At 43.5% G+C, this 27,989-nt stretch overlaps 1 protein-coding gene and 1 long non-coding RNA gene across 6 annotated transcripts in view; one reads left to right on the forward strand and one right to left on the reverse strand.

Annotated features, from left to right (window-relative positions):
- The window catches only part of tbc1d22b (TBC1 domain family, member 22B), a 36,851-nt gene extending 12,395 nt beyond the window's left edge, over nt 1-24,456 (reverse strand). The window contains exons 1-8 of one of the 4 annotated variants that reach the window (XM_042003231.1): nt 24,170-24,456; nt 19,927-19,983; nt 19,429-19,621; nt 12,719-12,881; nt 11,389-11,556; nt 8,077-8,147; nt 7,763-7,891; nt 7,584-7,649 (exon numbers count right to left, since the gene is read on the reverse strand). In XM_042003231.1, coding sequence (XP_041859165.1) covers nt 7,584-7,649; nt 7,763-7,891; nt 8,077-8,147; nt 11,389-11,556; nt 12,719-12,881; nt 19,429-19,621; nt 19,927-19,983; nt 24,170-24,225 — 903 coding nt within the window. In that variant the 5' untranslated portion in view covers nt 24,226-24,456. Of the gene's footprint in view, nt 1-7,583; nt 7,650-7,762; nt 7,892-8,076; nt 8,148-11,388; nt 11,557-12,718; nt 12,885-19,428; nt 19,622-19,926; nt 19,984-24,169 lie in introns of all 4 variants that reach the window. The other 3 variants (XM_042003230.1, XM_042003233.1, XM_042003232.1) reach the window with 3 other exon arrangements.
- A 1,703-nt stretch (nt 24,457-26,159) lies between these two features.
- The window catches only part of LOC121651228, a 37,220-nt gene continuing 35,390 nt past the window's right edge, over nt 26,160-27,989 (forward strand). The window contains exons 1-2 of one of the 2 annotated variants that reach the window (XR_006012413.1): nt 26,160-26,333; nt 27,323-27,482. This is a non-coding gene — a long non-coding RNA (uncharacterized LOC121651228). Of the gene's footprint in view, nt 26,334-26,699; nt 27,180-27,322; nt 27,483-27,989 lie in introns of those variants that run through there. The other variant, XR_006012414.1, reaches the window with a different exon arrangement.

Consider the following 27,989-nt stretch of genomic DNA (forward strand, 5'->3'; position numbering starts at 1 on the left):
GGAAACCACTGCAGGAACTGAAGTAATGTGCTTAAGGCTGGACAAGCCAGACGTTATACAAAAGGTGGAACAAATGTCTCTTCACATGAATCTATTTGGTTTGCTGGGTTGGCTGCAATCATCATTACATTGTACACAATGGGCCTTTAAAGATCTGGGCCCTAATCAGACTGTGGTTTAGTCCTGTCACAGATTTTAGGGAAATCTTTGGCAATTTGAGAAACCAAATAAAATCATTAAACCACGTTTGGGGAAGCTGCTGAGCTCAGCCAAGTTCTGCTTTTAGCAGCTAAGTTCCTCTGTCGCAATCTGATGCAGCTTCTTCCTTCATGACACAACCAAACTTTAATTACTCTAACATTTCTATTTCTAAAGGTAGAACTGAAACAGGGTGTGGCCAAACTAGAATTAAGGCTGATTATTTCCATACGATCTCACCAAAACATCGGGACCAACCAGAACAAGACAAAAAATAAATCAACATGACTTTAACCCTAAGACAAGATTTTCTGGTCTGCATGTCTGCTTTTTATACTTTTTTTGAACCAGTCTGTAGAAGCTGAAAGCTTTTGTTCCCCAGTATAAACCAGTCTGTAGCAGCTTGAGCTTTAATCCCAGTATAAACCAGTCTGTAGAAGCTGAAGCTTTTAATCCCAGTATAAACCAGTCTGTAGCAGCTTGAGCTTTAATCCCAGTATAAACCATTCTGTAGCAGCTTGAGCTTTAATTCCAGTATAAACCAGTCTGTAGAAGCTGAAGCGTTTAATTCCAGTATAAACCAGTCTGTAGCAGCTGGAGCTTTAATCCCAGTATAAACCAGTCTGTAGAAGCTGAAACTTTTAATCCCAGTATAAACCAGTGTGTAGCAGCTTTTAATTCCAGTATAAACCAGTGTGTAGAAGCTGAAACTTTTAATCCCAGTATAAACCAGTCTGTAGCAGCTTGAGCTTTAATCCCAGTATAAACCAGTCTGTAGCAGCTTGAGCTTTAATCCCAGTATAAACCAGTCTGTAGAAGCTGAAACTTTTAATCCCAGTATAAACCAGTGTGTAGCAGCTTTTAATTCCAGTATAAACCAGTGTGTAGAAGCTGAAACTTTTAATCCCAGTATAAACCAGTCTGTAGCAGCTTGAGCTTTAATCCCAGTATAAACCAGTCTGTAGCAGCTTGAGCTTTAATCCCAGTATAAACCAGTCTGTAGCAGCTTGAGCTTTAATCCCAGTATAAACCAGTCTGTAGAAGCTGAAACTTTTAATCCCAGTATAAACCAGTGTGTAGCAGCTGAAACTTTTAATTCCAGTATAAACCAGTCTGTAGAAGCTGAAACTTTTAATCCCAGTATAAACCAGTCTGTAGAAGCTGAAACTTTTAATCCCAGTATAAACCAGTCTGTAGAAGCTGAAACTTTTAATCCCAGTATAAACCAGTCTGTAGAAGCTGAAACCTTTAATCCCAGTATAAACCAGTGTGTAGCAGCTTTTAATCCCAGTATAAACCAGTGTGTAGCAGCTTTTAATTCCAGTATAAACCAGTCTGTAGAAGCTGAAACTTTTAATTCCAGTATAAACCAGTCTGTAGAAGCTGAAACTTTTAATTCCAGTATAAACCAGTCTGTAGAAGCTGAAACCTTTAATCCCAGTATAAACCAGTGTGTAGCAGCTTTTAATCCCAGTATAAACCAGTGTGTAGCAGCTTTTAATCCCAGTATAAACCAGTGTGTAGCAGCTTTTAATCCCAGTATAAACCAGTGTGTAGCAGCTTTTAATCCCAGTATAAACCAGTCTGTAGCAGCTTTTAATCCCAGTATAAACCAGTCTGTAGCAGCTTTTAATCCCAGTATGAACCAGTCTGTAACAGCTTTTAATCCCAGTATAAACCAGTGTGTAGCAGCTTTTAATCCCAGTATAAACCAGTCTGTAACAGCTTTTAATCCCAGTATAAACCAGTGTGTAGCAGCTTTTAATCCCAGTATAAACCAGTGTGTAACAGCTTTTAATCCCAGTATAAACCAGTATGTAGCAGCTTTTAATCCCAGTATAAACCAGTGTGTAGCAGCTTTTAATCCCAGTATAAACCAGTGTGTAACAGCTTTTAATCCCAGTATAAACCAGTGTGTAGCAGCTTTTAATCCCAGTATAAACCAGTGTGTAGCAGCTTTTAATCCCAGTATAAACCAGTCTGTAACAGCTTTTAATCCCAGTATAAACCAGTCTGTAGCAGCTTTTAATCCCAGTATAAACCAGTGTGTAGCAGTTTTTAATCCCAGTATAAACCAGTCTGTAGCAGCTTTTAATCCCAGTATAAACCAGTCTGTAGCAGCTTTTAATCCCAGTATAAACCAGTGTGTAGCAGCTTTTAATCCCAGTATAAACCAGTCTTTAGCAGCTTTGAATCCCAGTATAAACCAGTCTGTAACAGCTTTTAATCCCAGTGTAAACCAGTCTGTAGCAGCTTTTAATCCCAGTATAAACCAGTCTGTAGCAGCTTTTAATCCCAGTATAAACCAGTCTGTAGCAGCTTTTAATCCCAGTATAAACCAGTCTGTAGCAGCTTTTAATCCCAGTATAAACCAGTGTGTAGCAGCTTTTAATCCCAGTATAAACCAGTCTGTAGCAGCTTTGAATCCCAGTATAAACCAGTGTGTAGCAGCTTTTAATCCCAGTATAAACCAGTCTTTAGCAGCTTTGAATCCCAGTATAAACCAGTCTGTAACAGCTTTTAATCCCAGTGTAAACCAGTCTGTAGCAGCTTTTAATCCCAGTATAAACCAGTCTGTAGCAGCTTTTAATCCCAGTATAAACCAGTCTGTAGCAGCTTTTAATCCCAGTATAAACCAGTCTGTAGCAGCTTTTAATCCAGTATAAACCAGTCTGTAACAGCTTTTAATCCCAGTATAAACCAGTCTGTAGCAGCTTTTAATCCCAGTATAAACCAGTGTGTAGCAGCTGTCAGACTGGGAGGTAAAATGATGTAAAATGAATGTATGAATAGATGTAGCAGCATAAAGGTCGACCAGAAGAAGAAAGCAGAATTTATTACTAACAGAACTTTGTAGAAATAACACACAGACCAACAGTGACCAAACCTTTTCTCATCTCATCGTTCTCTCAAGTCTTGGCTTTCAGGAGAAAAAATATTGTTATTGAAACAAACACACAACAGAAACTATTTCCATGTTTCCACTTTTTCCTCATTTCCAGTTATTCCTGCTACTATTTACCTGCTATCCTCACTAAACCAACTCCAGCTCAGCTGCTTTGTGGCGCCACCGTGCATCAGAAACGTCTTCTTGGCTTTATTCCAGCCATAGAGGAGCATTATTTTTCTTCTTTTCACACACACATAGAACTTTCTGCTCACTGGTTGATCTTTGGCTGCTCCTGATTGGACGTTACCGTCAATCTAAGCTCTCTGATTGGTGGAAAGTCTGACAGGAAGTGGCTTCATCATCATGTCCAGGTCTAAATAGAGGTCTCTTAGCAACATAGTAGTGATGGTGATGTTTTTATGGTGAAATGTGATAAATAATGCTGTTATCATGGATCATTGTGGATTTACCAGATAGAGTCTCTGAATAAAACTACATTTAGTGGCTGGATTGTAAACCTCCTGGACGGGATAGAAATGCTGGAAAACTTAAGCTAAAGGGTTGCTGTCCATCACAGTTTACCCCACAGAGATACACACCACCACTCCTGATGGAGGAGGAGGTGGAGCTCAGGGAGATTTGAGGTTTAGAAGTTAAGGAACCAAAAAGCTGCGTAACAAAGAGAATATAGCATTGCTTTGTTTGTTAGGAAAGTCTAAAATGATCTTCTGAAACCCGTATCATGATGTTGGTTTCCTCCTGTTAGTCGAGGTCCAGGTTGTCTGGCAGAATATTGAACAACCTGGCAGGGCTGAATGTAGGAAACACAACCAGAAACTAGGTTTAGAAGCCAAAGGGACACAACAGCTGAGCAGGGTCTGGCTGCCGCACCATCACCCTTATCAGAATACATTTAGCATTGAGGTGGAAATGCAAACCATGCAGGTTATCAGGAATTCTTTTACCCTGGTAACTAAATACCAGGAAAAGTTGGGGGCAACCGCATTATTTTTGTGCTTTAGTCTCCTCGTACTGGGCCTTGAAGCAGCACCTCAGCCTGTTGTGATTCAGAAACAAGCAGCTGTAGTGAAGGCAAACAGTTTCAAGCTGTCTTCACTCCACACAGAAAGTCACACGAACACCGGCAGCCTCAGACCTTTAACCTATGTAGACGTGTGTTATCTGCCATGAGAAACAGGGTGAAAGCGTGACTGTGGTTACACGTCTGTACAGGAAGAAGCCCAGGATGAGATGAAGTTGGAGGACAACGGTTAGACTGACATCCTGCTGTTCTTCTGCCTCCTTCATGATAAGATCTGTGTGAAAGATGTCTGCACAGCTCCGTCTGCAGCACTGGCTCGTCTCTGAATCGACGGCTCCAGTTAAAACGGTTCATTTCAGTAAAATGAGAGGAAATAACTCGGAGCCTCACAGTGATGGTGATCTCATGAGGAGGTAGGCACACCCCCTGCTGCCTGCAGCTGCTTGTTTGTTTAGATCAGAAGGACAGAAGCAGGAGAGGAGATGGAAGCTCTGCAGGTGTTGTGCTGAAATGTGATTCCCCTTCATTTACTAATCTGTTAAAGTAAACAATTTTAATCATTATTATAATTTAGCATTATTTATAGTCAACATATTTAATTTCTTTACATAAATGCTAATGTAATTGCCTAAATTAACATAAATCAAATTAGGCAAAAACATCACAAACAAAACCAACAATATCAAAAACAGAAAAACAGCATAAAAAAACAAAATACATATAGGGAGTATAATTTTCTTCTAAATACAGACGTGGACAAAATTGTTGGCACCCTTCGGTAAATGGAAGAAAAACTCATAATGTTCACAGAAATAACTTAAATCTGACAAAAGTAATAATAAATAAAAATTCTATGAAATTTAACCAGTGAAAGTCAGATGTTGCTTTTCAGCCATGTTACAACAGAATTATTTAAAAAAATAAACTCATGAAACAGGCCTGGACTAAAATGATGGTACCCCTAGAAAAGACTGAAAATAAAGTGACCAAAGGGACGTGTTAATCCAAGGTGTTTCCACTAATTATCATCACAGGTGTCTACAAGCCTGTAACCAGTCAGTGGGCCTTTATATAGGCTACAGGTGGTCACTGTGCTGTTTGGTGACATGGTGTGTACCACACTCAACATGGACCAGAGGAAGCAAAGGAAAGAGTTGTCTCAGGAGATTAGAAAGAAAATTATAGACCAGCATGTTAAAGGTAAAGGCTATAAGACCATCTCCAAGCAGCTTGATGTTCCTGTGGCTACAGCTGCACATATTATTCAGAAATGTAAGATCCATGGGACTGTAGCCAACCTCCCTGGACGTGGCCGCAGGAGGAAAACTGATGACAAACCAAAGAGACGGATAATACGAACGGTAACAAAAGAGCCCAGAAAAACTTCTAAAGAGATTAAAGGTGAACTTCAAGCTGAAGGAACATCAGTGTCAGATCGCACCATCCGTCCTTGTTTGAGCCAAAGTGGACTTAATGGGAGACGACCAAGAAGGAACCATTGCTAAAAACAAACCATAAAAAAGACAAACTACATGCTGACAAGCCACAAAGCTTCTGGGAGAATGTCCTATGGACAGATGAGACACAAATGGAACTTTTTACCATCAGCTCTATGTTTACAAGTACGTATGAGTGAGAGGACCTGGCGACCAGAATCGGTGGGGAGGACCAGCCGGTTCTGCAGCGTGGCCTGGTGCGCACGAACAAGGGTACCCGCTGACCTGGATCAGCTACCCCTTCCAGGGTTGGAACCATTTTAACGACTTTTTTAGCCCACTTAGATTTTTGCTGGACTCAGTAAAATACTGCACTGAGTATTGTACAGGGTGTGCAGAATTATTAGGCAACTTAACAAAAACCAAACATATAACCATTTCACTTATTTATTTTCACCAGGGAAACCAATATAACAACTCAAAATGTACAAATATACATTTCTGGCTTTCAAAAACAAAACAAAAACAAATCAGTGACCAATATAACCACCTTTCTTTGCGAGGACACTCAAAAGCCTGCCATCCATAGATTCTGTCAGTGTCTTGATCTGTTCACGATCAACATTGCGTGCAGCAGCAACCACAGCCTCCCAGACCCTGTTCAGAGAGGTGTACTGTTTTCCCTCCCTGTAGATCTCACATTTGATGAGGGACCACAGGTTCTCTATGGGGTTAAGATCAGGTGAACAAGGAGGCCATGTCATTATTTTTTCTTCTTTTAGACCTTTTCTGGCCAGCCACGCAGTGGAGTACTTGGATGCGTGTGATGGAGCATTGTCCTGCATGAAATCATGTTTTTCTTGAACGATGCTGACTTCTTCCTGTACCACTGCTTGAAGAAGGTGTCTTCCAGAAACTGGCAGTAGGACTGGGAGTTGAGCTTGACTCCATCCTCAACCCGAAAAGGTCCCACAAGCTCATCTTTGATGATACCAGCCCATACCAGTATCCTTCCTCCACCTTGCTGGCGTCTGAGTTGGAGTGGAGCTCTCTGCCCTGTACTGATCCAGCCACGGGCCCATCCATCTGGCCCATCAAGACTCACTCTCATTTCATCAGTCCATAAAACCTTAGAAAAATCAGTCTTATGATATTTCTTGGCCCAGTCTTGACGTTTTATCTTGTGTGTCTTGTTCAGTGGTGGTCGTTTTTCAGCCTTCCTTACCTTGGCCATGTCCCTGAGTATTGCACACCTTGTGCTTCTTGGCACTCCAGTGATGTTGCAGCTCTGAAATATGGCAAAACTGGTGGCCAATGGCATCTTGGCAGCTTCACGCTTGATTTTCCTCAGTTCATGGGCAGTTATTTTGCGCCTTGTTTTTTCAACACGCTTCTTGCGACCCTGTTGACTATTTTGAATGAAACGCTTGATTGTTCGATGATCACGCCTCAAAAGCTTGGCAATTTTAAGAGTGCTGCATCCTCCTGCAAGACATCTCACTATTTTTGACTTTTCAGAGTCCGTCAAATCTCTCTTCTGACCCATTTTACCAAAGGAATGGAAGTTGCCTAATAATTATGCACACCTGATATAGGGTGTTGATGTCATTAGACCACACCCCTTCTCATTACAGAGATGCACATCACCTGATATGCTTAACTGGTAGTAGGCTTTCAAGCCTGTACCGGTTGGAGTAGAACAACATGCATAAAGAGGATGATGTGATCAAAATACTCATTTGCCTAATAATTCTGCACACAGTGTAGTTTATTATTATGGGCTTTTTTGTTGTTTTTAAGTTAGTGTTTTGTAATACATTTTATTGTAAGACTACCCTGCCCCGTTCTCCTTGGCAATACAGAATGTGCTCTCCCCCAGCCACTTTTCACCACATGTACTCTGGTTCTAATCAATCATAACTCAAACATACCTCCATCCATACAAACCCCCACCATTACAAAGGTAAACAATGGAAGAATAAATGTTCATTTATATCATTCTAAAAGCAAATCTCACCTCTTGTACTGCAGGCTGCTGGAACAAGGGAATCAGAGGGTTGGTTCTTGGGATGTCGATGTGGATCTAATACGAACAAATAACGAGACTCAGGATGATCCAAACAGGATACTGGTTTATGTTTCTCAGTATGTTGCTCTGACTGTGGAGAGATGGGGAGTATTTGTTCAGCTGATTACCTGTCTGTAGGTGTCTTTATAGTGCTCGTCTGTTCGGGAGTGGTAATACTGCTCTATGAACCCAAAATATTCTTCTCTCTTCCGGCTGAGCACCAGTTCTCTGCGCTCCTTGTTGGCCGGCAGGTAGCCCTGTCAGAGAGGAGAGAGGACTGAAAACACCCAACAGAAACTTTTTCTGTGAACAGTTTGTCATGAGCAGAACTGACAGACCAGTTGAGATGAGAGAGAGATTATGTTGTCTGTGAAGATGAGGGGTTTGACAATATAATGAACTTTCCTGAAAAACGAATGCTGCTAGATAGAATGAGCCTTACAGAGAGAAGTCTCCATGTGATTGGCCGGACTTCTCTTGGTATTCCTGACCAGCTGTGCTTCCGGAGTTCTTCTGTATCAGCACAGAGCAAGAGATAAAACACAGACATCAGCAGGTTCAGCTGGGTGTAAGCCGGCATGTAGCATCGACCTTCCTCTGAGTCTACACCACAAAGCGTCTCAGCTAGGAAAAACTCAGCTTAGCGGATCACTCACGGTGGATGTGTTCAGGTGTTCTGGCTTCGGAAGGTTTCGGAAACACTTGCAAAATGTTCTCAGGGTCTGAATGTTATATGGACTGAAGATCCTCCGACTGGAGGACCTAACCTCAGAAAATGCTGCGTGTGAGGATAGATGTGTATGGCCGGAAAAAACGGGAGAATAAGCAGAAAATCAAGCCACAGCTGACTGGACTGATGTCATTAACTGCAGGATGGTGTTTTAGCAGAATTATGGAAGAGTTGGTTTTATACTTGTTTATTTGTGTAGTTTATTTGTTCATCTGCTGGTTTATGTCTGGCACATTTACATATAAATGACAATATGTCCTCACTGCACTCGAGTCCTGCACAGAAATCACATAAAAGTTGTTTTATGGGCACTTTTTAAATAGTTAACTCCTAAACAGTAAAACTGTAAACAAACAATATGATCATTTTCACATTTTTAATGTTCCCTGGAGAACCAACATGTACTCAAGACTTATATTCTAACATCAACCAATCACAGCCTCTGTTTGCAAAAGCATCAAGTTAGAAGTTGAAGAGAAGACCAAAGATTTGAACGTCTCAGTTTTAACGTCTCGGTTTTAACATCTCACTTTTAACGTCTCAGTTCGAGCGTCTCTGTTCGAGCGTCTCTGTTTGAACGTCTCGGTTTGAACGTCTCTGTTTAAACATCTCTGTTTAAGGGTCTCTATTCGAGCGTCTCTCTTTGAGCATCTCTGTTTGAACGTCTCTGTTCGAGCGTCTCGGTTCGAGCATCTCGGTTCCAGCGTCTCGGTTTGAGAGTCTCTGTTCGAGAGTCTCTGTTTGAGCGTCTCGGTTCCAGCATCTCTGAGCGTCTCTGTTCGAGCGTCTCGGTTCCAGCGTCTCTGAGCGTTTCGGTTTGAGCGTCTCTGTTTGAGCGTCTCGGTTCGAGGGTCTCGGTTCGAGGGTCTCAGTTCGAGAGTCTCTGTTTGAGCGTCTCTGTTTGAGCGTCTCTGTTTGAGCGTCTCGGTTCCAGCGTCTCTGTTCGAGCGTCTCTGTTCGAGCGTCTCGGTTCGAGCATCTCCGAGTGTCTCGGTTCGAGCGTCTCTGAGCGTCTCGGTTCGAGCGTCTCTGTTCCAGCGTCTCGGTTCCAGCATCTCGGTTTGAGCATCTCTGTTTGAGCGTCTCGGTTCGAGTGTCTCTGTTTGAGCGTCTCTGTTTGAGCGTCTCGGTCCGAGCGTCTCTGTTAGAGCGTCTCGGTTCGAGCGTCTCTGTTCGAGTGTCTCTGTTCGAGCGTTTCGGTTCCAGCATCTCTGTTTGAGGGTCTCGGTTCCAGCGTCTCGGTTCCAGCGTCTCGGTTCCAGCGTCTCGATTCCAGCGTCTCTGTTTGAGCGTCTCTGTTTGAGCGTCTCTGTTTGAGCGTCTCGGTTCCAGCGTCTCTGTTTGAGGGTCTCGGTTCGAGCGTCTCTGTTAGAGCGTCTCGGTTCGAGCGTCTCGGTTCGAGCGTCTCTGTTCGAGCGTTTTGGTTCCAGCGTCTCTGTTAGAGCGTCTCGGTTCGAGCGTCTCGGTTCCAGCGTCTCTGTTTGAGCGTCTCGGTTCCAGCGTCTCTGTTTGAGGGTCTCGGTTCGAGCGTCTCTGTTAGAGCGTCTCGGTTCGAGCGTCTCGGTTCGAGCGTCTCTGTTCGAGCGTCTCGGTTCGAGCGTTTTGGTTCCAGCGTCTCTGTTAGAGCGTCTCGGTTCCAGCGTCTCTGTTTCAGCGTCTCTGTTTGAGCGTCTCTGTTTGAGCGTCTCGGTTCCAGCGTCTCTGTTTGAGGGTCTCGGTTCGAGCGTCTCTGTTAGAGCGTCTCGGTTCGAGCGTCTCTGTTAGAGCGTCTCAGTTCGAGCGTCTCTGTTCGAGCGTCTCGGTTTGAGCGTTTTGGTTCCAGCGTCTCTGTTAGAGCGTCTCTGTTCGAGCGTCTCGGTTTGAGTGTTTTGGTTCCAGCGTCTCGGTTCCAGCGTCTCTGTTTGAGGGTCTCGGTTCGAGCGTCTCTGTTAGAGCGTCTCGGTTCGAGCGTCTCTGTTAGAGCGTCTCGGTTCGAGCGTCTCGGTTCGAGCGTCTCTGTTCGAGCGTCTCGGTTCGAGCGTTTTGGTTCCAGCGTCTCTGTTCGAGCGTCTCGGTTCGAGCATCTCTGAGCGTCTCTGTTTGAGCGTCTCGGTTCCAGCGTCTCTGAGCGTCTCGGTTTGAGCGTCTCTGTTTGAGCGTCTCGGTTCGAGGGTCTCGGTTCGAGGGTCTCAGTTCGAGAGTCTCTGTTTGAGCGTCTCTGTTTGAGCGTCTCGGTTCCAGCGTCTCTGTTAGAGCGTCTCGGTTCGAGCGTCTCGGTTCGAGCGTCTCGGTTCGAGCGTCTCGGTTTGAGCGTTTTGGTTCCAGCGTCTCTGTTAGAGCGTCTCTGTTCGAGCGTCTCGGTTTGAGCGTTTTGGTTCCAGCGTCTCGGTTCCAGCGTCTCTGTTTGAGGGTCTCGGTTCGAGCGTCTCTGTTAGAGCGTCTCGGTTCGAGCGTCTCTGTTAGAGCGTCTCGGTTCGAGCGTCTCGGTTCGAGCGTCTCTGTTCGAGCGTCTCTGTTCGAGCGTCTCGGTTCGAGCGTTTTGGTTCCAGCGTCTCTGTTAGAGCGTCTCGGTTCCAGCGTCTCTGTTTGAGCGTCTCTGTTAGAGCGTCTCGGTTCCAGCGTCTCGGTTCCAGCGTCTCGGTTCCAGCGTCTCGGTTCCAGCGTCTCGGTTCCAGCGTCTCTGTTTGAGCGTCTCTGTTTGAGCGTCTCGGTTCCAGCGTCTCTGTTTGAGGGTCTCGGTTCGAGCGTCTCTGTTAGAGCGTCTCGGTTCGAGCGTCTCGGTTCGAGCGTCTCGGTTCGAGCGTCTCGGTTCGAGCGTCTCTGTTAGAGCGTCTCAGTTCGAGCGTCTCTGTTCGAGCGTCTCGGTTTGAGCGTTTTGGTTCCAGCGTCTCTGTTAGAGCGTCTCTGTTCGAGCGTCTCGGTTTGAGTGTTTTGGTTCCAGCGTCTCTGTTTGAGGGTCTCGGTTCGAGCGTCTCGGTTTATCGTGATGAACTCATTTCATGAAAGAATGAAAGATGGTATTGGTGCTTTTGGCTCCGGCTGTACCTAGATCAGTGTTGGGACTCGCCAGTAGCTGCTTGAATTTGTCTAGCCGGATTTTCTCCCGCACAGTCATGGGTGGCGCCCCTGAAGCGTTCTGGTCTGAGATGCGAGCCACCAGTGGGATGATGGGCCGAACTGGGAGAGACTGCTGCTTATGTAGCGAGGACCGCACTGCAGAGGAGAAAACATGGGAGACTCTAATCATGAAGTGGTTTAAACAGTGTTTTGTAAAAGAAGGTACTTTGATATTAAAGCAAAAATAAGTTGAATGTAAAAACCACAGTCATATCTTTTATTTAATACCCTCAAGGTAGCAACTAATTTTGCCTCAGTTACTCCTATGAGATTACTTTATTCTCATTTTCCTCTACTACTTCAACATTTCTACTTTTTATTTTCAGGCTATTCAACTCCTTTTCAGATGAGCTGTTCCAGCTGGAGCGCAGCACGTTGGCTGATATCACAACTAAATCTTCTTTTTTATAGGTTAAAAAAAAAAAGGATTGTAGTCAAGTTGTTTGAGTTGTCAGGTGACTAAAATCTACATTTGCTGCTTTCTTTATATTCTCAACAACAAACGGCAAAAATGCCACATTAGTTGGATGAAACTAAATTTACATATTAAAAACATTACAGAGGTTTATTAAATGAACAAATCTAACTAGTCCAAATTAAAAGTATACATATTAGATTTAGTTTAATCTGGATTAAATTAAGCAGGAAAGCAGAAGAATTGAGCAGAAAGAAAAGTTTTGCCACTGATTACCCTTCAATCAAAACACTAACTGCAGATACTGTGAGAGGACTGTACGTAGGATAAAAATCACAATAATCACCTCATATAAAACCTTGAATGAAAATGAAGCTTTTATCATTTTAAATTAAGTTACACTTAGTCATATTCTGTAAATGATTTAATTATATTCTTATAAAAAATTGCAAATAATCCAAGAGAATGTGATGCTAACCGTTAACTTATAACTGGATGAGTTGAGACCCCACACAGCTGGAAAATGAGAGCACATTGTCCAGCTGTGAGGGTCTAATCATATCAAAACTGCTGGAACATTCTATGTGTTGAAGGTTCAAGGTAGCACTTTAACTCATTATACAAAGCTAAAAAACATTTCAGAGCCTTTTCACTGCTTCCTGTTTGAGTAAAAATTCAGAGCTTATTCAGAGGGAACGTTTCATCGTGGGGACATGTTTGGCTTACACTGATGGTCTGATGTAATCCCAGCAGCTTCCCTGCAGGGCCGCGTCTCCGATTAGCTCCACTATGAATCATCCGATAAGCTGCTAAACAAACCACTGCAGCACATCTCCAACATACCTGAGGATGAGCTGAGGTGTGCATCACTATTAGACTTCACCACTTTGCCATTGGCCTGGTCACCTCCGGCATCCTCCTCCTCCTGGAGGTCCTGAGCGTCTGTCCTGCGTGATGCCAGTCGGCGTGACAACACGCTTCCTGTGTTGTCCTGCTGATGCTGCAGCTGCTAAAAGGACACAGAGGTTCAAAACAACAACCATCATGGAACTTCCGGCTGAGCGACCGATGGAGTGAGACGTGACTTTTTGAGCTCCTGCAGAACTCATCGTTATACTGTGTCAGGGGGCTTATGTTGATGTTGTGTGAACATATTCTATTTTTGTGACTCTATTTCACAATACTTTTACCACGAAATGCCAACAAAACCGAAGAATACGAACAGTTCAGCGACACTGCTCCTCAGGCTAGATCTTCGCCCCCAAGTGATCCTATTTCACCGCCCCCAGACGGAGCCGCCGCCTTTTCGAGCATGTCTTCTGCGGAGTTGCTTACTGCTCTTCAGGAGGAAATGTTAGGCATTTTCAAGACTGAACTACATACAGCTATGACTGAAAATTTGTCTCATATAAAGTCGGAGTTGCAGTCCGTGAAAACGGAACTGAGTGCTAGCATTGCAGCTATTAACGCGGAGGTACACGGGTTGAAAGGCACTATTGGTGACATGGAGGTCTCGCTATCGACTTGCACAGATGATGTGTTCTCACTCCAAAATAAGGTGGAAAGACTTTCGACCCAACTTGTTTCACTTGAGAATAAGTGCGAAGATTTAGAGGCGAGGTGTCGCTGCAATAATATCAGGATCGTGGGACTGCCTGAGGACTATAACATTCCTATCACGGCAGCGACGGTCTCCTCTCTGCTTAAAGAAGCCTTTGGCCTGGATAAGGAGCCTGTTGTAGACCGGGCTCATCACTCACCCCAGCCTAAACCCAACCCCGGTGAACGTCCTCGCCCCATAACAGCCCGTTTGCATTATTATGCAGACTGTGCTGACATCCTGCGGCGTGCCAGAATTCAGCAACGGATCAAGATCAAGGACACAGTCATCTCCGTCTTCCCAGACCTTACTGCGCGGACGGCCAGGGCCCGGGCTGCATTCAATGACATTCAACGTCAACTTCGGGAGATTCCAGGCATACGGTTTGGTCTGCTACATCCAGCTCGCCTCCGGATCACAAGTAATGGTATCACCAAAGAGTTTACATCACCCGGAGAGGCCGATGTTTTTGTGAAGACTCTCAAACAGACTTGAAATTCGCTAATAGAGTTATGATGCTGCAATTCTGAATAATGTATGTTTCAACTACTGTTTTTTTTTTTTTTTCTTTACACTTATCAGTTACACTGATACTTTTATTATATTGTTAAGTGATTTATTATGTGGTTTTGTTCACATATCTTAAAATAATTTGGGAAAAATATTGTTGTACACTTAAGCCCTGCTGTTTAGTCATATATTTTGTTACTGTTTTGCAGGAGCTCCTCCTGAGTTCGGAGCTAAATGAAGACCACTACGTGGTTCATAGCCTTGAGTTTACCTTTTTGGATTGTGACTCCCAACAGAGTTTGCACTGGTGCCCTGTCGTTTGGGGATGGGGTAGTGGTAGGTGCTGCGGGGGGGATTTATGGGGATTGGGGAGAGTTAGTTTTAGTCCTTGGTTATGTCATGTTATTGTCTGTTTTGTGTGTGTGTGTGTAGGTTTTTTTTGGGGGGGGGGGCTGTCACCTTGGTCCACTTGCTTTTTGATATCTACTGTACATGGCTAACATTGTAGGCTCATCTGTATGTTTTGTCAGTTGGAATATTAAGGGTTTGGGGGGAGCCGGTAAACGATCCCGGGTGTTCTCTCACCTAAAGCGCTTAAAACCTGACATTGTGTTCCTACAGGAGACCCACATGAGAACCAAGGATCAAGTTAGACTGAAGTGTCCCTGGGTTTCGGAAGTGTTCCATTCTAGCTTCAACTCTAAGGCCAGGGGGGTTGCTGTTCTGATTGGTAAATCAATTTCATTTACACCATCTGCAGTTAATTCTGATAGGGAAGGTAGATATTTGATAATTTCAGGTACTTTAGCTCATACTCCTGTCCTACTTGTTAATGTATACGCACCAAATTTTGACAATCCACACTTTATGAATAAGTTGTTAGAAAGTCTCCCTTCTCTAAATGATCACTTTTTGATTTTTGGCGGGGACATGAACTGTGTCATTAATCCTCAGTTAGATCGATCGAAATTTGGCTCCACTCAATCACTAATGGCTAAGATGCTCGGTAATTTTATGTCTGCTAATGGCTGCGTCGACCCCTGGAGATTTAGGAACCCTAGTGGTAGACAATACTCTTTCTACTCACATGTGAATCAGACTTTTTCCCGCATCGATTACTACTTTATAGACTCTAAACTAATGCCCAAAGTGTCAGATGTTTTGTACCATTCTATTGCTATATCTGATCAGGCACCCGTATCTTTAGATATTCAAGTTTCACCAGGACCTCGCTACTCCACTCAGTGGAGGTTTAACACGTCACTTCTGTCAGATGATAAATTTCATAAACTCATTACAACAGCAATTGATGATTTTATTAGTCTCAATCAATCAGAGGAAGATCCGATTTCAAAAGCATTACTTTGGGAATCTTTAAAAGCCTATTTACCGGGTCAGGTTATTTCTTACTCTGCACACTTGAGGAAAACATGCATGTTTACTATACAGAAGCTCTTAGCAGATTTAGACTCTGTGGACCAACAGCTCGCGGCCACTCCATCTACTGATCTGTTAAAGCGCAGGGTAGCCTTGCAGACCGAGTTAGACCTAATCACAACCAGCGAAGCTGAGCGACTCTTGCTACACTCTCGCTCCAGATACTACGAACATGGCGATAAGTCGGGAAGACTGCGAGCTCACCAACTACGTCGACAGGCAGCCTTGCGTCTAATCCCTTGTATCAAGGACACAACGGGTGCACTGTTGGAGGAGCCAGATTCTATTAATTCAGTTTTCTCATCTTTTTATTCCTCTTTGTATAGCTCTGAATCAGGGTCAGATTTGTCAGACATGCAAACCTTTTTAGATGATCTTGAGCTTCCTGCTATATGTCCAGAGGTGATTAATCAATTAGACTCACCATTGACTGTTCAGGAGCTTTATCTTGCTTTACAAAGCATGCAAAATAATAAAGCTCCCGGTCCAGATGGATTTCCGGTAGAATTTTTTAAGGCGTTTAACACCAAACTCATTCCATTATTGCTTTCTGTTTATGTTGAATCACTGTCACAGGGCTCTCTCCCCCCTACATTGAGACAGGCCTCTATTAGTGTCCTCTTAAAGAAGGACAAGGATCCAGAACTTTGCACTTCTTACAGGCCTGTCTTATTAATGAATGTGGACACCAAGATACTTGCAAAAGCCTTAGCTCGTCGCTTAGAAAAGGTCCTCCCAATTTTTATTTCAATCAATCAATCAACCTTTATTTATATAGCACCTTCTCATACCCCAGGGTACCCAAAGTGCTGTACAGATAAAATTACAACAAATAAAACATCAAATCATAATAAAACAAGCAGTTTAAAACAGTAAAATAACAGATAAAAATATAATTAAATTAAAAGACCTAGCCTAATGATCCTGCTCTCTAGGGTTAAAAGCCAAAGTAAAGAGATAAGTTTTCAAAAGACATTTAAAATTATTCAAATCTTTGGCAGACCTCACAGAGAGAGGAAGTCCATTCCAAAGTTTTGGAGCCACCACTGAGAAAGCTCTGTCTCCCCGAGTGACTAACCGAGTCCTCGGGACTACTAACCTCAGTTGATTTTCCGACCTCAGTGCCCTACCAGGACGGTGGTGGTGAAGCAACTCGGACAGATAAGAAGGTGCTAGACCATGTAAACATTTAAAAGTCAAAAGTAAGAGTTTAAAAGAAATTCTAAAAGCAACAGGCAGCCAGTGAAGGGATCGCAGCACTGGCGTAATGTGCTCCCGCCGTCTAGTCCCCGTTAGTAAGCGGGCAGCTGAGTTTTGAATCAGCTGAAGACGGCGCAGAAGACATTGATCAATCCCAGAATAAAGGGAGTTGCAGTAGTCCAGTCGAGAGAAAATAAAAGCGTGTATAACCCTTTCTAGGGCATCACAGGGAAGGTAAGGCTTAATTCTGCTGATAAAAGCTAGACTTGACTACTGCACAAACCTGCCTGTCAAATTTAAGGTTAGGATCAAATAAAACACCAAGATTTTTAATAAAAGAATGAATAAATAAGTCCAGGGTACCAATAACGCTGCTGCATCCTGCCAGCAGGTCAGATTTTCCAAAAATAATGACCTCTGTTTCTGTTTCTAAGGAGCAGACTGGTTTTGTAAAGGGCCGTCAGCTTTTTTACAATATTCGTACTTTACTAAATGTAATCTACTCTAAAGAATCCACAACCACACCGGAAGTGGTAGTATCAGTTGACGCGGAAAAGGCGTTCGACAGAGTTGAGTGGAACTACCTGTTTGCTGTTTTGGATAAATTCGGTTTCGGCAAAGGCTTCATATCTTGGATACGTCTTCTTTATACTTTACCGTGTGCCACTATTACTACTAATGGTGTCCAGTCCAGTTCTTTCCTTTTGAATAGAGGATGTAGACAGGGTTGCCCTTTGTCTCCTTTTTTATTTGCACTTGCAATGGAGCCATTGTCAGTTTATTTGAGATCCTCTCCCGTTTTTACTGGCATTACACCTTCGCACACGGAATATAAGCTTTCATTATATGCCGACAACTTGTTACTGTATGTCTCAAATCCTCTAAATGCAGGTCCTGCTATTCTGTCATTTTTTCATAGGTTTGGTGCATTTTCAGGGTACAAGGTCAACGTCTCAAAAAGCGAATGTTATCCAGTTAATGCGTTAGCGATGCAGCTCTCTCAGTCTGACATCCCTTTTAAACTTAGTCCTTCTGGATTTAGGTATCTGGGGGTTAACGTAGCTAGGGGCTTTAAATCTCTTTATTCAGTTAACTTTTCTCCCCTGTTGACTGAAGTAAAGGCAGACTTCCAGAGGTGGGGCTCTCTCTCTCTTTCCTTGATTGGGAGTATCAACATTATCAAGATGAATGTCCTGCCAAAATTTTTGTTTTTATTTCAATCTTTGCCTATATTGTTATCTAAACGTTTTTTCAAAACTATTGATCAAACTATTTCTAACTTCATATGGAATGGCAAAACACCTAGTATCCGCCAAAAAGTACTTCAAAATTGTAAGTTTGATGGTGGTCTCTCTCTGCCAAATTTCCAGTTTTACTATAGGGCAGTTAATATAACTAGGATTGCGTTTTGGTCAAAGGATGCTGACATACCTTGGTGTCAGCTAGAGGCACGGTCATGTCCTTCGTCCTCTCTTCTTGCACTACTGACTGGCCCGGTCTCGACTAAGCCCTCTGGCCTTACCTCCAACCCAGTGGTTATCGCCACTCTCGGAATATGGTTTCAATTCAGAAAGCAATTTAAATTTACCCCTGCTTCATCATTAACCCCATTGCTGAGGAATCATATGTTCAAACCTACATTTACGGATCCCACTTTTATCCTGTGGCATGATAGGGGACTGAAATGTTTTAGGGACCTCTATAGAGATGGGGCTTTTCGCTCCTTTGCAGATTTGGCTTGTGAATTTAATCTCCCACTCTCACATCTTTTTAGATACTTCCAGGTTAGGAATTCTGCCAAGTCCTTGTTTCCTGCCTTCCCTCATCCCCCTCCTGAGCAGGTATGGGATGAATTTCTAGGATTAGATCCTTTACAGAAGTCTCTTGTCTCAAAAATTTACTGCACTATTCAGTCCTACGATGGTCTCCTAACGACTAGAACAAAGGAGGCTTGGGAGCATGAGCTGGGGTTTGCCCTCGATGAACATTGGTGGGACGCCGCACTAAATACTATTCACAGGAGCTCCATATGTGCTCGTTTGACTCTGATACAGTTCAAAGTCCTGTTTAGGTGTCATTTCTCAAAAACAAAATTGTCTCAAATATTCCCAAACATAATAGATGTTTGTGATAGATGAGCGGGCTCACCTTGTAATCTGGCACATGTGTTTTTCTACTGCCAGTCACTTAAGAATTTTTGGGGGATGTATTTTGACACAATGTCGAAGGTACTCTCGAAGCCTTTTGATGTTTCCCCACATATTGCCATCTTTGGTCTTCCAGAGGAATACACCCGGTATTCTACTGTACATTTAGAGGTTTTAGCTTTCACTTCTCTGATAGCCAGACATCATCTCCTCCTTCATTGGAAGTCAACAAATTCCCCCTCTAGCACGCAGTGGATGAACGAGGTTATGTATTTTTTAAAAGTTGAGAAGATTAGATACTCTAGGAGTGGCGGTTCAAATAGATTTTACAAAAAGTGGCAACCTTTTTGTAAAATAGTCCCCCCCCCCCCTTTTTTTTTTGTGTGTACTTTTGGTCCTGTGCTTTGGGGGTTTATTTACTTCGGTTACCTTGTTAGTTTTGGGTTTCGTTTTATTGTTATCTTTTATATGTTTTGTATAAATATGTAGGAAAAAAAATCATTGTGTGTAAAGGAAAGTTAAAAGCATGCACTGTGCTGGTTTTAAACTGATTGTGGTACTTGTTAACACCATTTTGTATACACACCAATAAACATATGAAACAGAAAACAACAACCATCATTTCTCTTATGATTTCAGACCAGCCCACAGCTGCTTACTTGGCTGTGCAGAGATGCTGTAGAATCCAATCCCGAGGTCGCAGACGAAGTTTGGATGGGAGTCTCACGGAATTCCTCATCCTCCTCATCATCAATGTCCCAAGCGTCATTGGTGCTGCGGGCAAACTCGTGGAAGCTAGAGGCTTTTTTAGACTTGAGATTGTTGAAGTTGGACTTTGTGTCTTTAGGATATCTGCAGGAGGACACCATGAGAGTTCGAACAAATGAAAAATGAAAATTAAAGAACTGAATGAAATAGACAGGTCATGCACACATAAAAACCTGCAGGAATGGTATCAAAAATAAAGAAATCCTGCAAATCCAACAAAAAACAGACAGGATGTACAATGTAAACACTGCATCACACTGGCACATCACTGGTGCATGCAGCTCACACAAGTCCAAGAACCTGAAGCATGAAACACTTTCAGGAGGAAAAATGTGAAGCTTGAAATGCGTCCATGCACCATGCAGCCCAGCTGTATACCGAGCACTTACGTGCGTCGCAAACGTGGATCGAGAGGCGGATGCTGTGCTCCATACACTGGCCGCACACTGTGGAAGACAGTGTAAAATGTTCTCACCTCAGAAGAAAATCACTCCTCAGCTCATCAGACCGAACGTCTCACACCCTTAATCATTGCTCAGAGGAACGCTGGTGAACACTGTTGACCTCGGTTTGAACCTGTTACACACTTCCATGTCAGTAAGTTGCTCAAATCATTCAAAAATTAGATAATTTATTATCGAAGAATCAAAGACGCTGTTTACCGTGTTAATTCAACCCGGTCAGGTCCACATACACATACAAACATTACATTTATGTTTTAGAAATAAATCCAAATGATCAAATTCTGAAATAAAACAGAGAAATGTTTAATGTATTTAAACCTGGGATGTCAGTGTTACGGGAATTAAAGCCAGCTCCTAACTCAGAAGGAAGCATTTTGTGAAGCACAAAGCCTTAAATTGTGTTTCCTCCGACAGAAGGTTCCTGCTTTTCCCTGAACATGTCCGTCTCGTTCAGCGAGCGTAAAGGGAGGTGGTGGACAGCTTGCAGAACTCCCGGTGGGCCGTACGTTGAGCGTACGTGAGAATCTTCCACCTGAAGCTGCAGGCCGGAGCCATCACTTACAGCCCGCTCTTTTCTTTATCTCGCTTCGCTTCGCGGAGAGCCGGGCCGAGCCGAGCTAGGCCACCCCATGGTGGTCCCAGGCTAACGTTAACCCCTTAATGCCGATATTTATTCAGATCTAAATGAAAACTAAATAAATAAACAAATGAGGAAAAAAAAAGAAAAAGACTGGAATAAAATAACATTAAATATTAAATAAATTAATAACAGATTGAAAAAATGAGTTAGATAAATAGAAAGAAGGCCAGAAGTGGCTCATCTGAGCGACGAGGGTTTAACAGCAGCAAACTCAAAGCTTTCTTTTGAACCTGGTCAGAACTACAGGTCAGTTTTTGGTCACTGGGGGACTGAGCCAGAAATCTGAATCCACTAGACTAGAGCCTTCGCTGATCTAGATCCTGTTTAAGGACTCTGGGTCAAAGGATTATTTGACGATCTGTTACCGTCTAAACCAAACCTGGACTTCTATGATCCTCCACCAGGATGCCATCGTTCAAAGCAGCTAAAAGACTTTCACTATTAATAGCTGAGAACTGGTCCTGTAGTTGAGAACTAGTCCTGTAGTTGAGAACTGGTCCTGTAGTTGAGAACTGGTTCTGTAGTTGAGAACTAGTCCTGTAGTTGAGAACTGGTTCTGTAGTTGATAACTGGTCCTGTAGTTGAGAACTGGTTCTGTAGTTGAGAACTAGTCCTGTAGTTGAGAACTGGTCCTGTAGTTGAGAACTGGTTCTGTAGTTGAGAACTGGTCCTGGAGCTGAGAACTGGTTCTGTAGTTGAGAACTGGTCCTGTAGTTGAGAACTGGTTCTGTAGTTGAGAACTAGTCCTGCAGTTGAGAACTGGTCCTGTAGTTGAGAACTGGTTCTGTAGTTGAGAACTAGTCCTGTAGTTGAGAACTGGTCCTGTAGTTGAGAACTAGTCCTGTAGTTGAGAACTGGTTCTGTAGTTGAGAACTGGTCCTGTAGTTGAGAACTGGTTCTGTAGTTGAGAACTGGTCCTGTAGTTGAGAACTGGTTCTGTAGTTGAGAACTAGTCCTGTAGTTGAGAACTGGTTCTGTAGTTGATAACTGGTCCTGTAGTTGAGAACTGGTCCTGTAGTTGAGAACTGGTTCTGTAGTTGAGAACTAGTCCTGTAGTTGATAACTGGTCCTGTAGTTGAGAACTGGTCTGGTGGCTGAGAACTGGTCCTGTAGCCAAGAACTGGTCCTGTAGCAGAGAGCTGGTCTACTGATTATCTAGCTGTGCCAGTCTCTTGTTTACCCGCCTCAGACTTGTTTTATCAGGAGCAGCTCAAGGCCAGCCAGTAACTGCTGGCATTCCTGTTCAAACATGCGTTTGTGTTTCCAGTTGTTCACCCTAAAGAGAGATCAGAGATACGCCCTTTCCTTGGAGATCCTCTCCTCTCAGACTTCCCAAACAAACTGAGCTCCGCCTTTTCCGCTCCACTCTCTGGTAGTTACACAAAGCCAGAAATTCATAAAAACATGTAGGTCAGTAAAGATGGGACAAGAGTACGAGTCGGTCTGGTCTTACTGATGAAGTCTGACCAGTTTTCATTTTCCACATGTACAAGGTCAGAAACAAAGTACCCGCCAGTCTTCAGTTCCTACGTTAATACAACGCAATGGTGGTTTTGCGTAAGCTCTGCAGGCTGGGACGAGCCCAGTCTCAGTTTGTGTCTCCTTTATTACAGCTGTCATAGCTTCACTTATTTCCCGGAGATCTGTAAAAACCCACACAGGGAAACTGAGCTGCTATAAACATATGGATCTTTTCTGTTGAGGTCATTAGGGAACATCTTCACATCTTAGCCTAAAAGCAGCGCTACATACGTTATTTCGGACTGGTGTTTGAATCAGGAACCTGAAAGCTTTTTGCCACCAAACTGAATGATTAGACATAAAAGCTGCAAACTAGAGCTGAGATCAGGCCAGTGCCGGTCTCTATGAGAAGTCATGCTCTACATGCCTCCTCCAACTCAAGGACCGTAATACACTGTACTTTAACTCTATAACTTAAGTATAACTCGGTTTAACTTACAGAAGACCAAGTGTTTGCTCACAAACCATGGAAATGTAATTTTACAGTGAGCAGCGAACTTCAGCCTTCTCTGTACAGCTGACAAATTTAAATGTGGACCCAGAACTGGTTCATAGCTGCCTTTTCCACTGAAGACACAGTTCAAAATCAGGAATGCTGGTGTTAAGGACAGCGTTATTATTCATGCTTTCACTTCTTTCTGTTTAGATTGAAACAGACTTTTCTTCAGTTACACAAAAAAACAACTTATTTTTCATCACACTGGACAAAATGCTGCTACAAAGCTCGCGAGAGGCAACTAAAGAGATCACAAGATTCCTGTGTCATGTCACTTCACTGTTTTCCAGTTTATCTTAGAAGCCTTTTGTGATTGTAAAAACTTATGAGACAATTTATTCAGGGCATTTCAGATTTATCAGAGCTCAGCTTGGTCATTTGAGCCATCTGGACTGGGATTTGTCATGTTTCACCACTACCACCACAGGGATTTTTAAAGTGAATTTAGGCACTTTGTTACAGGCCGCCTTTCATTAAGATGCAGTATTTGTTCCCATTTATTTGGCTGCATCAGTATAAAAGAAGTCAAGGAAAAAGCAGTTTGGTATTCATGCTACAAGGTGATTCTCCAACAGCTATAAGCTGACAGGCTGACTTGTCTCAGCCGGATGTGGCGTATGATGAGGAAAGCGGACAAGTCAGGACGAAGAAAGTGTCTGCAGTACATGAACACTATCAGAAAATGATGTCATAGAAATACTAACAAGTCCAGCAAAGGCCTGAACCAGGACCTGGCTGATGCATCTGGACCTTCATCTGATCCATCTACTGTTGGCCGAAGCCTCATCAGAAATGGTCTCCATGGAAACGTAGCTGTCAGGAAGCCCTTCTTAGAGAAGGAAAGCACACTTCTCCTTCCAGATGGCTGGAGAACTATTCCTGAAGACTACTCAAAGAAATGACATGAAAGCTTGTCTAAGTGGGTTCAGTCTGTGATAAAGAATAAAAGTGGTTAGAAATAATGACTTTTAAGCTTGTAACTGCAAATATTCAGACTTTGCCTTATAGTTCTCCTTATGCTTCAATTACTTCCTGTTCATATATATATATACATATATATAAACGCGCTCACACACACACACACACACACATACGGTCCGTCACGGTCCGGAGAAGCTCCAGACTGGGGAAACATATGCCGGTTGGTGACAGATGACACCAAACTCTGGTCGTTGGAAGCCGCAGAAAATAAAGAGATGGAGGTCTGCCTGTTTCAGCTGGTGGCTATTATCTCTCTCTCTCTCTCTCACACACACACACACACACACACACACACACACACACACACACACACACACACACAGAGAAACAACACGTCTTTGGCGTTTAAAGACAAAGGAGTTAGAAGCTCACAGCTGCGGGTCTCGCGCCGGTAGTCGGCTGCTTGTATGAAGCCGCTTCCTCGGTGAGAGGCACGCGCGGGTTTACTGAACCTTTCAACAGTAACAGCCTCAAACTCACTAAAGAAATGCGGCACTTCTTTGTTAAGAATAAGCAACACATGAACCAACCTTCCGGGAACCTTTGCGTTTCTCCTCCAGAAATTGATCCTGTTGTCGGTGGCCATACTCGGATAGCACAACCCCCCTTCCCCTCGTCAGACCACCGGCTCCTCGCGCGATGAAATCATGGAGGAACCGCTTCCGTGTTCAGCGACTGACTTCTTAACCGCACTGTGCTCTCTGTGATAAGCCTTCTCGCGGGTTAAACGCTCCAGAGGCAGCGATGTCAACATACCATCAGCTAGGATGTGGTCAACGGCGCATTGGAAGTCGCCATCTTGGAGAGCAACGGCCGAGGCGCGTGATTGGCGGGCGGATCGAACAGGTGCAGTGAAAGTGTCCAATAGAAGAAGCCCGCGGTGGAGCGACTATCAGGGATGCTGTTTCGAGCAATTTGCTTTGCCAAGGGGAGGTTTATGGGTAAAATAATCTGATTCATTTATTTACTATTGAATCATGGAATCTATGTAACCTTGCTGGACCTGACCGGAGGGGACAGAAAAAGAAAAAAGAGGAGACAAAAACACAACAGACAGAAGCAACGACCCTTCAGTCCAAACTATCAGCAGACATCACACTGCTTCACTTGTACAGAAACACACCAGAGAATTTCCTACAGCTGTTACAGAAAAACAGCTGACAGTGATCAGAAGTTCCTAAATAATAACCAGAAACATCACAAATGTATCACAACAGCAACCGAAGTACCAGATACACACTCACAGAGAAAACCAAAGCATCTCTAGTGTATAAACCCACTGGACACCTCAGTGACTGTCAGCATGCAGAGGATGAGGAATGAGGAGGATCAGAGATGTGATCCTGCAGATGTGACCACACCTCTACGGAGGCTAGAGCCAGACTAGGGCGGCCCAGAGACCCGGGCCATCAGCAGCAATCCTGGAGCACCAACCCACCCCACCCCACCACGAAGACCACCCTGGACCCACCCAGATGGCGGCAGAGGAAGGCCCCAACCAGAGCCCCCCATGGTCTACAGGCCCTGGCGGGCCAAGATCGGCAGCCAGGGCAGCCAGAGCAAAGGGCCCCAAACCCCAGGAGCCCAAAGGCCCCCACAACACACACACACACACACAAGGCAGAGGGCCCGCACCACGCATATCAGGTGGTTAATCATCCGCCTAATCAGCAAAGGCACAAGGAATAATTAAGAATATTAGAGTATTTTTACTTTGTGAAAACTAATATTCTTAATTTTAAGAGTAATAATAAATTATTATTATTATTAAAAGTACAATTTGTGTAAAAATTGACTTAAGTAAATGTAACGGAGTAAATGTAAGGCGTTACTACCCACCTCTGACGTTGAGCAGGTGTCCTCGTGCCTGTGAGTTGTTGTGAGTTTGAATGTGTAATTTAAATATTGATAATGTTCTAATTTAGCTGATTTTGGCAAGACCCCAGGAAGAGCTGCAGCTGCTGTGGATCTAATAAAACAAACACACTTTTGATCATTTTGGAGATACTTCTGTATTTTAAAGAGAGTTAATCTTTTTACAGACTCTAAAAGGTCATAGATTTTCATTCGACTGCCTCATATTCATGTCTTGCTGGCCTTTGACCTTGATCCAGATGTGCAGCAGATTTCTTAATGACAGAGGTGAACTGAAAGGTCTGACACAGAAACCACAACAACGCTGCCACAAATCAGCTTGCAAATCAAAATACTTCCTCTGCATGATGACCATCGCATTTTTTTATGCTGAGCAGTACTTCTCTTTCCCCAGGTGCTGCATTTACAGCATCCGTCCACATGAGGGCAGGTTTTCTCTGCTCCAGTGAGATTCACTCAGCCAACAACAAACCAGTTCAGCCAGCACATATTTACTGTAAATGCCTGAAAGTGAATCGTTGGTTTGTCATGTGCTGTCTCAACAACAAAAAGCTGACATGAAAAAGAGCAGGTAGAAAACTGTAGTAGACTGACAATCATCCAGAGAGCTTGTAGGGAGCATGCTCAGATCCTTTGGCTGTATTCAAATGCAGGCAAAATGAGGGTTTTGAGACATGACTTGGCTTTGTTTACACGGTGGAGTGTATTTGAGTCGCAGGTGCTCCCCTGTGTCTGTTTGTTTAGGGAAATCTCTGCAGCCTCCACCCACCTGTCTCCAACTCTTCCAGCATCCAACAGACTCCAACGGACAAAATCCAGGTGAGAGTTTATATCTGGATCACTTTCTGTTTCTCGGGGGTTTTTAGAGGCTTTAGAGGGAACGAGTGTGTGTTGTTGCTCTTTTGTGTTATTATTAGTGGAAAATGGGCCATGAACACATTTTTTGGAATGGTATTTTTATCTTTTTTTATTCTATTTGATTAGATTTTCCTTTTTAAGGCAAATTTTGGGCTTTGTCTGAGTGAGTCTTGTGTTAATTGTGGCCATGTTGCAGAGGAAAGCATTGGCATTAAAGGCGAAGGCAGAGAGGAGATAGACTCGGTCACAAGGCCAGACAATGGCCAACTGTGTGTGGGCCTGCTGAAGTTGCCTGGAGGCACGACTGCTTGCTGAATGACACTTTGCCTCTACTTTGCTCTTTTTCCTTCAGACCTTTGTGCTGCTTCAACTATAAAAACAAAGAATTTTTTATTTCAACCCTTATAAAGATCATTTTATCCCAGGTTTTGCTCCTGAAGAGCAAACATTAACAGCTTTTTGCGAACGTAAAGTTTGCTTTTCCATGGCACATGCTCCATGGCGGTTAAGCCCCCTCCCAGCCATATTTTTGTTTGTGTGACCCCCTTGTTTTGTTCTCCCTCCTACCCCTGAAAGGACAGCATTGTGACTTCTTCGCTTCCTCAACATTTAAGTGGTAACAAAACGTCTCTGATAGCACTCTTTAAGAAAAGAGGAACTTTTTGTGGTCTGCTGTACCGGCATCGTGTGCTCAGCTCTGTGGTTACTGCTGACCTTCAAAGACCCGATGAGTGTTTATAACCAAGTTTTTAAGAAATTAATAGTTTGAGATTTAAGTTGAGGCTGACTCAAAGTTTTGACATCTGAGTAAGTTTTTTTCTCATTTCCTCAGAAATTCTCTGTAAAGATTACAAAAATAAATCTTTATTTGGGATTTTTTACTTGAAGCACGCTCAGCTGCGTTTGTGTTTTGATGGTATAAAAATAAGCTCTTCTACATTTTTCCATAGCTGCTTGGCAGTGGACACAACCAGACATCCTGACTCCTTTCCAGGCACAAGGTGATGTCCAGCCAAAGTCCTCTTCTTCAGGTCAACGGGTCATCGCCAGCTGTACCCTCACGCTCCGACTATGACCGGGCCATGAAGGATTGTGAATTCTCAGAGAAAGGTAGGACACCTGTTTCAGTATGGGGACGTCTGCATGTGTTTGTAAGGCTGCAGATGGTATTTGTATGTTATTCAGGAACTTTACTTCTTCTTAAATTTAGACATGTATACAACACAGTATCATTGTAGAGCTACAATGCACTGGTGTAAAGTTTTACTTTATGTAATGAATCTCTTCTTGATGCAAGCCCCTGTGCAGGGGGCAGCACAGACACCAGGAAGCAGCAATGCTAACATGTAGCATAGCAGCATGACAGGGAGAAACTCAGCTAAAAGACTCTACAAAGCATCAGCATCCAAACCAAACACAGTTCAAAACCCAGCAGTTCTACAGTATAAGAAAACAATGAAAACAACTCTGTCCACTTTACAGCTTCTGCTAGTTTCTCCACACAAACCAGGAGTCACATGACAGCAGAGACCCTGCTGGTTCCAGAGACATCTGTCTCATCACGGAGAGACAGAAACTCTGGAGCTAGCAGCCAGAACCAGAAACCAGGTCTTACTG

The sequence above is a fragment of the Melanotaenia boesemani genome, chromosome 13 (genome assembly GCF_017639745.1).
Source record: "Melanotaenia boesemani isolate fMelBoe1 chromosome 13, fMelBoe1.pri, whole genome shotgun sequence".
In the NCBI taxonomy this organism is placed as follows: domain Eukaryota; kingdom Metazoa; phylum Chordata; class Actinopteri; order Atheriniformes; family Melanotaeniidae; genus Melanotaenia; species Melanotaenia boesemani.